General features: G+C 39.8%; 1 protein-coding gene across 1 annotated transcript in view; it reads right to left on the reverse strand.

Moving 5' to 3' along the window:
- The window catches only part of RNF130 (ring finger protein 130), a 41,853-nt gene that overhangs the window by 29,150 nt on the left and 450 nt on the right, over positions 1-12,253 (reverse strand). The window contains exon 2 of the mRNA XM_008941784.1: positions 3,064-3,258. Coding sequence (XP_008940032.1) covers positions 3,064-3,076 — 13 coding nt within the window. The 5' untranslated portion in view covers positions 3,077-3,258. The remainder of the gene's footprint in view (positions 1-3,063; positions 3,259-12,253) is intronic.

A 12,253-nucleotide genomic window follows, 5' to 3' on the forward strand; every position in this document is an offset into this window, starting at 1 on the left:
ACACTGAGTATGCACAAATTTCCATATGATTAAAATTTTCAAATGTGTGTTCAAGCATAAAATGACTTGGATAAAATATTAATCCCACAGGTGAGAACTGCTTACTGAGCTCTTTTCATAGGCAATCACCTCTCTGCAGGTGGGCAATGTTCATAAATCTATAGAGCATTTATTTTTAGCACAGACGTTGCTTAAGCTGGTGATTGGAATTCATGCAAATATCAAAGTAGGAAATCGTGCAGTTAGCAGCAGTTGCCACTTTCCTCTCTGCCTCACCAGAAGACATAATATATTCCTAAAGCTTGGTACACAGCAGTATAAAAATTGTCACAGTGATAGAAAATGACACAAGGTCTATTTTCACACGTCTATGGAAAGAAAACTGTAGGAGCCATGAACCTGGTTCTCATAACACAGTTGCAAAATTGTCCTGTGAAGAATGCATTTTTAAAAGAATAGAGGAACACTGCACAGCACTAGACACGATATGGAAATAGGGCCAACTTGGTGGCTCACCTTCATTTTCACTTTATATCAACTCTATGTAACACACATTTAACTCGATCAGCAGCAGACCAGCTACGAAATACACAGGGTCAACTCCTCCTGACTTTTAGGGATAGAAAAGACTAAAGAGAAGAGATGTAGTGCACCAGAATATCTAATTATCAGATGATGTGGTCATTCACCACCTTAACAGCATAAAAGCAATAATACAGTTCAAAAGGCAGAAAAAAGGAAGGCCAGAAAATGCCTTGAATGTGTGTGAGACGGCTTTATACACAGCGTTTGTTTGAACAGGCTCGTCACGTAAGCACAGATCCATGAACCTACATCCCACTTGGGATAATTCTCACTGAGGGGAATGCTGGATTCCAACCCCCTCCTGTGCTGAGGCTAACACCAAAGGACTAACCTACACTACAGTTACACACACTTGCAGCTCCTACAGCAAGCAAACAGGAAATTATTTATAGGAAGCTCTGTGACGTGCAGATTAATAAGGAGGTCCCTTACACAACCATAATGCAATCAAAACAAAGGCTGTGGAGCAATATTCCTCTTCACTACACTGTGGTGCTAAGTGGGTACTTCAGTGCTAGATAATTACTTTTAGTCTGTTGCATAGTTTGAACACTTCAAATCCAATCTTCATTTTGAGATAGTGCCTACAGCCCAAATCAGTGACAGAGATTCCATTATACCAGGGACTGAGTACATGCAGCTAAAACCCAGAACTTCCAATACTCAAAATATGCCTCGTCTCCAGTAATTACATTTTCATAAAGCTCGCCTTGAGTAAGAGCAAATATTTGGAAGTCAACATGCTGAAGGCAGTATTAGCTTTTTAACAAATATCAAGTATCCAAACAGTTGCCTGGCTAGCTTACAAGACACCATTTTACCCACAGCAACTCTCACATTTTATAACTTGAGACCTTACTTCAGCCTCCCAGAACCACTGAACCTATTGATAGAATTTCAGAGGCTATACACCCATTTTCAGAGCTGAAACACTAAGTGAACCAGGACTCCTTAACCCAAGGCAGACACCACCCCACTGCTACAAAAGCAACTTGCCCAATCTAACAGCACGACGAGAAAGATGCTAAAGTTATAAACAAAGCCATTCTCTGATTTAACACAGAATAGAGCAAGCTGTATTGTCACTGGTAATAGTCTTTTCTTCTGTCACAGTAAGGAATTCCAGGCCCCACAGAAGTCACAAACCATTGCTAAACAGACACTGCATATCTTCCAACTTTACAGGAATTTCAGAGAGAGACCAGAGCTGGTTTTAGTTCAGCAGAGAGAGAAGTGGCAAAAAAACCCAAGAACAAAACCCTCACAAAAGCAAGGTGGTAAAAAGTGTACACTGCAACATGGGACTTTTTGCCTGCAGATTACTTGCAAAAATGTCTAGGGAATGCACCTAAGATAAAAATGGATTGTCAACAGGCTTTGTTACACAGAGGTCAAAATCTCCTTGGAAAATTCCTGTGGTATACAGAATTGGAAAGGTCAAACCCCACTAAACCAGAAAAAGCCACAAGACATTCCCCTCGTAAAAAAAAAAAAAAAAGAAAAAAAAAAAGAGGGAAAGATGCAGCCCTAGCACTTCTTTAGTAAAAGAATTCTAATTGTGTGACAATATGCAGAGCAATAATTAGGAAATTCCAGTTTCCAAGCAACCTCCTATACTTAGAAGAAAAAGGACTGAAAATATTCTAGAAAAAAAAAAAATCAGCTAGCAGAACAGCCATCACTTATAGAAATATGCCTTTTCTGATTAAGCTACATAATTCCAAATAGAGAAAACCTTCTATGAAAATGAAAAATGTAGTTATCAGAATTGTGAAAATATTTAACCAAGGAAAATGTTTGTGGCAGGCTCCCACCGGCTAAAGTAACTCACTAGTAACAGTGAAATTTTACACATAGATAGCCCTAAAAAAGTAGAAATCATTGGAAACCTGGATTTTCAGCATTATTCTAGACCAGCAATAGTCTAATTCTAGACAACTTACAGAGGCAACTGTTGTCTAAATCATTGTTTTGTTGACTCTTGTATGGCAATCAGACACAGCCTAGAAAGAAAACCCTCTGTAAACTGTCATTTAAAAAGCATGCAAGCTCAGAGACTGATGTAGGTGGTAACATCTCAAAGTCACCATAACAGCCAGTTGAAGACATGCTACTATGAAATTTCTTCAGGTACAGATGCTTTGTAAAATTCTAGACCTTACATTGTATATTAACTTCTCTACTTCAGTAAGGTTTCAAACTGATTGTTCCTAAGATCTTACAGATATTTCCTCACTCCCTAACACATCCCCACTGCAGGTAAGAGAGTTCCTCACTGGATAAAACATACACTAGAGGAGAATAACTTTTCAGAATTATTGCCTTATTTCACTATATTGCATACACACAAACATAACTAGAGAACAGGCTGTTTCAAGTAGCACCCATGCAATGCCAAGAGCTCTTGAGCAATAGTTTGTATGGCAAAAGAACACTCGGGACAAAGAAGAATCACAGGGAAAGAGAGAGTTTATTTACCTTGATGAGTCATCGTGACAGGTTCTTCACTGGATATATTGTTGTAAATGACCACAGCTGTGGCATTATGTGAAGCTGCTCGCAGTATTTTCTCTCTAAACGTACAGTTTCCTCGCTGTAGTAAAGCAATCCACTGCTTGGTGTTTGGTGGAACCTGGAAACGTGTTCGAGGGTCACAGCCCAGGCGATCTGCAACTGAAACGGGAAACACGTTTACACAGATGGCAACTTGTTCAAACAGGCAAAAAAGATAAAAAAAAGCTAACCCCAAGTTTTGCTGAGTTGCTTAACTGTTACACATGAGGAAGCCTCTACCCTCTTGTTAACAAAGCAAAGATAACTGCATTCTAAGGGAAAAAGTCTTTTAAAAAACTAAGCCTTGCTCACTGGAAGCTGTGACTCTATGCCCAAGAATTAGGCTCACTGACACAAGCTATTTTTAACTCTAGAGCAGCTAGAACAATGAATCCACATTTGAATCAATACCTGCCTAGAGGCTGGAAAACATTAGAATACGGTTCATATGCTACAGGCATTTACAAAACAGCTGTTTATCAGACATTCTGGGAAGGCTTTTTTTTTTCTTTTTCTTTCTAATGCAATCATAAATATCACTACAGTGGGAAGTATAACTAAACAAAGGAGGCTGTGAAAATAAGATTTCAGAGCTATCTGCCACGTGCAGGCTACTGTAAAAAAGGACAATATTAAAAGCTGATCTTGTAAAACCCTAGCAGCCAGCGTCGGCTGTTTATGTATCCCCATTTTGCCTACAAGGAAGCACATTCAGATTCAGAGAGAAACAAACGGGTTTGCAAACATCAAGTTGTCAGCTGAACAGGTATTGATGGCACAGAGGAAAAGTAACAGAAATGGCAAATGCCAGCTGTCTGAATTCAATAGCATGCAAAGCTGTTTCATCCCTCCTGACGCTGTCATGTACCCTGGAACAACCCAAACCTGCACAGAGCTACATCCAAAAGGCACAAAATGCAACTCAGGAGATAACTCCATGGTACAGCAGCTGAAAGGGATGGCAGACGTTTCTGTTTACGCAACAGGGAACACATTCAATCTCATACACTGGTCACATCCTTAAAGGATTTTAGAAATTTACAGCCAACAGCAATTTCCAACACAAATATATTTACCCTTTCAAATGCCAAGAGTATAAGAATCTGGCTACTAAAAATGGCTGGGATAAACAGTGCTCTTTTTCAAGACATAAACAATTCACTTGCATAATAGCTCTGAAAATATGACAGTTCCTAAGATCAATTCAAATGAAGTGTCCCATAATTTTTTCTTTTTCAAATGAGCTCTTCAGCAGAGACTGAGATTACAGCAAAAGATCTACTGCAAAAACAAAAAATACCCAGTTTAACATACTAGCTGGAAACAAAACAAAAGATCTTTTTAAGCATTCTCAGCTTAACACAGCTCAGGTTAAAACCTGTAACACAGCTAAACGATTTTTTTCCTGAAACAAGAAAGAAAATCTTTTGTTTGCCTGAAGAAAACTAATGCAGATGAATCTATATTGTGGCAGTTGTACAGGAAGACGTTGCATCTCTTAATTTGGCCAAGTGCCTCTCCCTGTTCCCCTGGAAGGAGGGTGGGGAGCCACACAAGCACATCCTTTGCACAATTGTTTTTCAAGGTCGTATTAGACATTTCAGACATCGAGGGCTGATTGCTTTTTGTTTTTTCACATTTGTGCTTTTGTTTTATACAAAGCTCAGGGAAAATATGAAATACAGATGCCTGAAGCCAAATTTTACAGCGGGTTTTCTTCTGCTGTCCTGACATTGTTACTCAAGTCCCTTTGGAAATTTCTAGCTAGCACTGATCCACACACACGGTTTTGGAGCACTGGTGACAGGCACCACAAACAGCAATGATCACAGGAGTCCACTTCCAGACCCACTGCACTTTTGTAGTTTCTCTTTGTAGTCTTACATTTAGATGAACAGTAAATTTTTAAAAGGAATTACAGTTCTTTTTGAAAATGTGGTAGAATCATAACACAGCACATGTGAAACCAATTTTGATGTCCTCTATTCGGATAAAACCAGTTTAATGCACAATTCCCCCTTGTCCAGAACATTTCCACTTAAAAATGCAGGATGGGGAAAGTACCAGCAGACTATGACAGGAAATTTCTGAAGCCTTGAAAGCTAAAAATCACACCCTTCTCCAGCAAAATCAGATTCAAGAATCTCAAGTGGGATACATCCTTTGCAAAATACCAATAAATGGTCTCAATTCCACAGAATCTCCTCAAACTGCCAAAATTAACTTTGCAAGTAGACACTATGGCCAACAAAATTACTTAAAATATATGGGGTGGATGAAGAGCAGTAGCTCTGTGGGTTGCATCCAGTTTGCTTCAGTACAATCATGCTCAAATCTAAAATATCAAGTGAAAACGAAAATGGCCACAAAACCAGGGTAATGGGCTATTAGAATGAAAAATCATAAAAGCATCAAAAGGCTAAAGGCACCTTGAAAAGGAAAGCAACATCTTCAAAAGTCTGCTATACAGTTCAGCTTTACAGAAACAGTTATGTAGGCACCTTTAAATTTGTACAGCTTGAATTTTTTTAGCTTAAAAACTGACAGAGAAAGTAGTAAGAGGTAACAGAAATCCCATCTATAGGAAAACCAGTACAAAATTTTCTACCACCAGAGAGATCAGTGTCTTTTTCATTTGTGGAGAGAGCTATGAAACATTACTGGTTAGAGTAACAGGAGTAAGAAACAAGATACTAAGAGATAAAAGCTCTCCAGATATAGACCAACAAACACAAAGATATACAGCATGTTTTTCCCGACAAGGAGGATGAAAAATTAACAGCTGGCAGTATTATTTTAGCACTATTTGAACAATACAAAAACATTAAGGAAAATCTGGTGGGCTTAGATAAATCTGAACTGAATAACTGCAAGTCACCTGAGACTTAAAAAGTCACAACCCACTTGTCTTTACACTAGTGTAAAGACACACACAAACGTTACATAATCTTTCCCCTTTTAACTACATAAAATTCAGGAACAAGAATGGAAAGTCTGAATTTTTCTGCTTGTCTTTTCAACAGATTTAATACACTCTGAAAAAAGTGGAAGTCTTATAATCATGGTCAACCTTCTAGCTGGCTAAAATAAACCACCTGCTCTATGCCTAACGTGCCAGGCACGTCAGCTGGCATTGTGAGGGACACAGATAAACAGAGTCAGCAAGAATCATCATCTATAGCTCTCAATTATCATGCCACCTATGATCTGCTGTCCAAAGTCCAATTAGGATCTAAAAGACTAAGGCTTGCAAGTATTACCTGGATGACATCCACACCAGAATGAAAAGCAGCTTCACATTAAATTAATTCTAAAACGAATCACTTGCACAGGAAATGATATGACCAGAAGTCACTCATGTAATTTCATAATTTTAGAAGATAAAAGCATACAGAAAGCTGTCTAAATATGTTTCCTTATAGGTGTGCTAATCCTCTGGTTAATTTGGAATACAAGTTATTTATTCTGCTTTTCATTTCCAAAGTCTACCCATGTACTGTGAACATATTGGAAAAAAGCAATCTTCTGTTAGAAGTGGCAGCCTGCTGGGTTAAAGAGCTATGTACAATGCTATTGTAAATATCTCCTTTTCTAATGTAAGCCCCAATATCACAAAAGAGCCTCGTTACAGAAGGATCAGCTGTGATTTGAGTATCAACTGTTAGGCTGCATGTTCTGAACTTCAGGAGAGCTTCATTTTCCTCATACAGAACACACAGAACTGCTCAATTTGCATATAGCTGTTTCTCCTTTTTATTTTTTTTTTTTTTTAAACTCAAGAGCCCTCCTTGCTGAAGGCCTAATGTTTGTGACAGCATTTTAGGGATTCAATTAACACAATAGATCCAACCAGGCATTCTCAATGACTGAGGCAAGCTGATGGTAGCACAGCAGCGGTACTGTCCTCCTCATCCTTTCCAATTGCTCGACCAGGTCCTTCAGCTTCCCCCTTTTAAGAGGGATAACCGTCTTGTGGGGGCAAAGGAGAAATGAATATGTTATCTGTCAGAGGCTCTCTCAGAGATAAGAGCACACTGTCTCCTCTTTGCTTTCTCTCATACACTGTGGTTATGTTGCTCCTGGGTTGCTCAGAATGTAGCTGTGACACCCCACTTCAGCTGAGGTTGCTGCGTTGACTGTTATCAGACTTTGTCCCCTTTTCACAGAAAAAAGGCCAGTGCTGTGATCCCACACCCTGAGCGTTAGCTATTTTATTTAATTTTAAAAAAAACTTATTTTCTTTCTTTCTTTCTTTTTTTTTTAAAGGTCTGATATCTCAATATTGATTGCACCTTAGCCAATACTCTTCCGAGGCCAGCACCAGTTGCCAGAGCTGGTCTGTCTCAGGTACACACACAGAAATCATTTTAAAGGCTGACCCTCAATCACTGTCACACAGTAAGTAGAGAGATACCACCAATATTTTGAGGGGCAGCCGATCCAAAGACTCCCTGGGGAAGGGATGAGCCCAGGGGAGCTGCAGTCCCATGCAGCCTGAAGCATTCCTATGCCCAGGCAGCTGCTACGCAGCACGTCTGACTGGCAGAACAGACAGCCTCGTGCAACACCTTAATTATAATCCTGTGATAAAATTCCCAGAAAAGGAAATCAGCTGGGAAATGTGCAGAAGCAACACAGCAGCACTGACTGATTCTTATTTCAAGAGGCATGAGTTATTTGCTATCCCATCAAGGTTTAATACTTGTAATATGTATCTTTTCTTTCAACGCATTACTACTTGTCCTTATTCAATCCAGTTATGATTTTCACCTTTTAAAAGTTGTGTCAGTGAGTTATATACAGCCATATTTCAATTTCAAGAGCTATTTCAGGTAATTGTTTTGACTAAAGCTAGAACTGACACTGAAAGAAACTCTTTGAACAAGAGGTAATCTTGTTTCAGGGAAGAAGTTAAGCAAAAGAAAAAACACTGAAGCTTAGAAGAGTCCTGTAATAGTTTGGATTTAATCTTGTTATCTCAGTAAGTATAACACAGTTATGGCTATAAACTCCAATATGTAACTTCCATATTTGTTATCAATTAATGACTACTAATTAAGCTGGATACTGAGATCAATGGTAAAGGACATATGCATGGCACAGGATTCTTCCTCCCACTACTCTGTTGATAAATTTGTTTGTTGCATTTTCCTAAAGCTTATTGTTTTGGATTCCAGGCCAGAAAGGAACACAAAATTCTGTCTGAATGTTACTTAAAGCTCTGCAGTTACCAGACAACTGGCATTTGAAACCTCCTGCAGCTAAAACTTGTTCACAATACATGTTTATCAAGTGGCAGATGCTACAAAATGCTATAGTTACAGTACCATGCACAAGATACACCTCCACTCCTAACATCGTGCCCATGCTGTTTCTCCCCCACTCCCACATTTTTCTAACATGTTTGTCCCCAAATTCTCAGTCTCCTTGCCAAGCCACAGCCTCCTTGCCCAACCACAGACCTCCTACCCCTTCAGCAGAGACCTCCCTTTTTCTATGACCTTTCCATTCACCAATTTAGCTGTCACACAACGATCACCTCCCCACACACCCTTCAGCCTCCAGTCTGTTTTCACTGCTCTCAACCCCTGTTCCTGACCTATTGGCTCAGTGAGTCTTAACATCTTCAAGTTTGGCTTTAAGCCTGCTGCTCTTCCTGCCAGTCCCACCTCTAGTCCTCATCACCCTAACTGCTTCCCTGCTGCCTAAGATGCAAACCCTCACCTGGCAAGGTCTGACCAACAGCAAGGGGACTTTGGGAGCACACCAGACTGATGTTTCCAGTCCTCAACTGTTTACCTAAACCCAGAACAACACGTGGTAACCCAGACTCAGTTACAGAAGAGTCCTGTTCACCAGAGAGAATGCTTTTGAGGGACCAATGCCACAAAGTGCTGCAGCTTCTACCAAGAACTGTTAAACTGAGTTTTGAGAGGCTTCTAGCTTGGTTTGTCACAGCAAAAGGAATATGCCCAACACCTAAAGGTCAGCACCACAACTGGTGTCAGGCACCTAACACCAAAGAAGTCACTGGAATGGCACTGGGCTGAACATTTACATGGGTCACATACAGGCACTGCCACAAGTATCTACACAGCTACTGTGAGATAGCTGGGCTCAAAAGGCTGGTTCCAGAAAGTCACAAATACCTGAGGATGGGACTGAATGAGAAATGCTGACTAACCTCACCAAAGAGATGATGGAAACCTGAACTAAACCACCGGAAAAGCTGCATCAGGCTCTGAAGATGCATTTTGCTATTCTTTCCATGCAGAAGGAGAGGGACAATTTCTGATCATCTTTATATTCAGAAGCTCTTTGAAACACTGTTCTAATAAGAAATTACTTAAAAGACAATAGATTAACAAGTTAGAGGAAGCAAGAAAAGAAGCTAGTAGTGGAAGAATGGAAGGGATATTAAAAGGGAAACTGCTGCTCTCATGCATTTAATGCACTTGAAAGAGATGGGTACAGAGGTGCTGGATTTACACCAGCTGGGACCAGCAGCTTACTGGAGCTACACTTCCACAAGCCACATTCACAAGCGGTCAAGTGAACAAGTGCTATGCCACTTCCAGGGGAACACTGCCTTTGAAAGCCAGTATCAATTTCATACCAGGGTCTATAAAAAGACCAGGGAAAGTTTTAATACGTGTATTAACATGACAAGGTTGAATTCAATAAAAGAAATTCTGCAAAAGAAATGGCAGAAGTGACTGAACTTATCAGTCTGCACTGAGATATAAAGGATGGGTAATCACATGGGACTGGCAACTTCAAGAAGGAGCATAAAAAATGTTGGGCACATTCAAAAACACAAGTTAACAAAAAAAAAAAAAAGCAGAGCACAACGCTTAAAATCACAGGTCGTGCTATTAGAAATGGTGTAGGGGCAGCAGCAGATCAATGGTCCTAAGCCTTGAGCTCCTCAATTCACTTACTGCCCTCCAGGCAATGAATAAGGGAACTCAACACAGCATCAAAAAAAAATGTGACATTAAGGACATTTCAGCTTTGAAACATGGATGTCCCAGTCTACACCACCAAGGTGCTAACAGTCACCTGTGTTTGTGGAAATTTCAAGGACAGCCTATGAAATGAGTGAATGCTCCACATGAAACCTGCTTCAGAATCAAGGTATCTTCAAATATAGTTAAGAGCTGTAGAGTCCTCCTCCTAGGATACCCAAGAACTGGGGTAATTAATTTACTGCTCTAGCAGCAGACTGGTGCTACCTACTCATGTTATGAGCTATGGGGAAAAAAAATACTTTTGCAAACAAGTTCTGCAGCAATACTAACAGGCTGATGAAAAGGCAATGATCAGCTACTTTCAGCAAGACAGCATCATCTTTTATCAAAACTAGATATAAAAGAACCCAGAACATAAACATGACTTTCAAGCATTCAAGAACTTCTTAACTAAAAGCACTAAATACCCCAGTCTTTGCTACTACATGAAATATTTAAGCCAGATGAAGTATGCCTAAGCAAAATTAAAATAAAATTTATACTACAGAACCTATGAAGAGCAATTCAGAAGAAGAAAATTCAAAGGAAGAAAACTGCTGCAGTGTTTTCTTTAACAGTCTTCTGTTGACAAACAGGACAAAACTGAATCTCCCCAACAACTGATGGCAACGTTTTAATGACTGCAGCGTGTCAAAACTGCAGAAATTGAGGTCTGCAATTCTCCCAGTCCTGCTGTGCTTTCTCACTGAAGTTATTCATCACAATACTTAGCACTAAGGTATAAAAATGCTGTTTATGGACTGCTCAGAATTTTATTTAGCTCTTTTCTCATTATCAGCTTGCAGGGAAAATGCTGTCAGCCTCCCTCAATGTTTTAATCACACTTACTGAAGACCATAGTAGAAGGAAGCATAAAGCATTACAGAAGAAGGTTAAAAAAGAATGAATATTAAAAGTTTTTCTTGACAAATAATGCAGGTAACTAAAAAAAATCCATCATTTCAATACCTTGCACATATTAAAAGGCAGTAGTTGAAAAAAACCTGAAAATATTTCTTGCAATAATAGTGTTTACATGCCTAACCCTTTCAGGACAGCCTCTGGATTTCAAGAGGGCTGAGGGGTGTGTGTTTAAGTGAGGAATACCAGGAAGCAGAAGAGAGACAGTCTGAGCAGATCTGGTGGCAGCTGACCCTGTGGGCATGGTGAAGGTACCAATAAAAATCATTTCACAGCAGACTTACTCAAGGATTTCTGCTTCCTCACCCTTCCACCCAAAAATATGCTGTATTAACATATTCTCGTTAACACTTTGTAAAGCTAATGAAACCAAGCTTCAGTGGAACTGGCAAGCATCTATGGATGCACAGCCCTCATCATACCTACTAGAAGCTTACAGCAGGCTGCATTTTATTCTGAAGAAGCATCAAAGTATTTTCCTGTCTTAAGATTTGGTAAATTCTCAAAAAACCTTTAAATAATGCAGTAGGTTCTGCGTTATCAATTGTTTTTAAACAACCCTTAATATTCACCACTTAAGAGTCTAGTCTTAACTGACTATGTTATTATTTCACTTAATGCATTATTGAGAGGTTTACTATCCAGGAGACAGGCTGGGACCACTGTCATCCATCAAGTAGTCCACTTCTTAAAGATGGCTGTTTAGATAACGTCAAGAAGGGTTTTCAAAATAAAATACTACTAAACCCATCTCATTACAACTGAAGCAATCGGGTTTGTTTCAGGCAAAAATCAAGATGATGCTCTCGCTTGTTCAAATCAGTGTTTTCTATAAAACCCAGTATTTGTCAAACCAATAGACAACAGCTTCACTAAATTAAAAGAAAACTTGTTTGGAAGCACTACAGCATTCAGTACCACAAACGGGTGCATTTTGGACTGCCCATAGGAATAACAGCGTGATGGCTTCAGTCCCTCGGAGCCTCGATGGGCAGCTTAAACAGCGCTTTTGAGAGACGCACGCTGAACAACCGTGACTTCATGCAGCTGCAAAAGCCATCCAGATGCGTATCTATGACAGTGAGGCAGTGATGCAGCTGTCTGGAGATTCACAGCACCGCTGTAACCGAGCCCTGCTAGCTACCCCTTCCTCCCCTCTGCCGTGAGTTGGGCGATAACCTGCC

Source organism: Merops nubicus, unplaced genomic scaffold, assembly GCF_000691845.1.
Source record: "Merops nubicus isolate BGI_N331 unplaced genomic scaffold, ASM69184v1 scaffold16016, whole genome shotgun sequence".
NCBI classification, from domain to species: domain Eukaryota; kingdom Metazoa; phylum Chordata; class Aves; order Coraciiformes; family Meropidae; genus Merops; species Merops nubicus.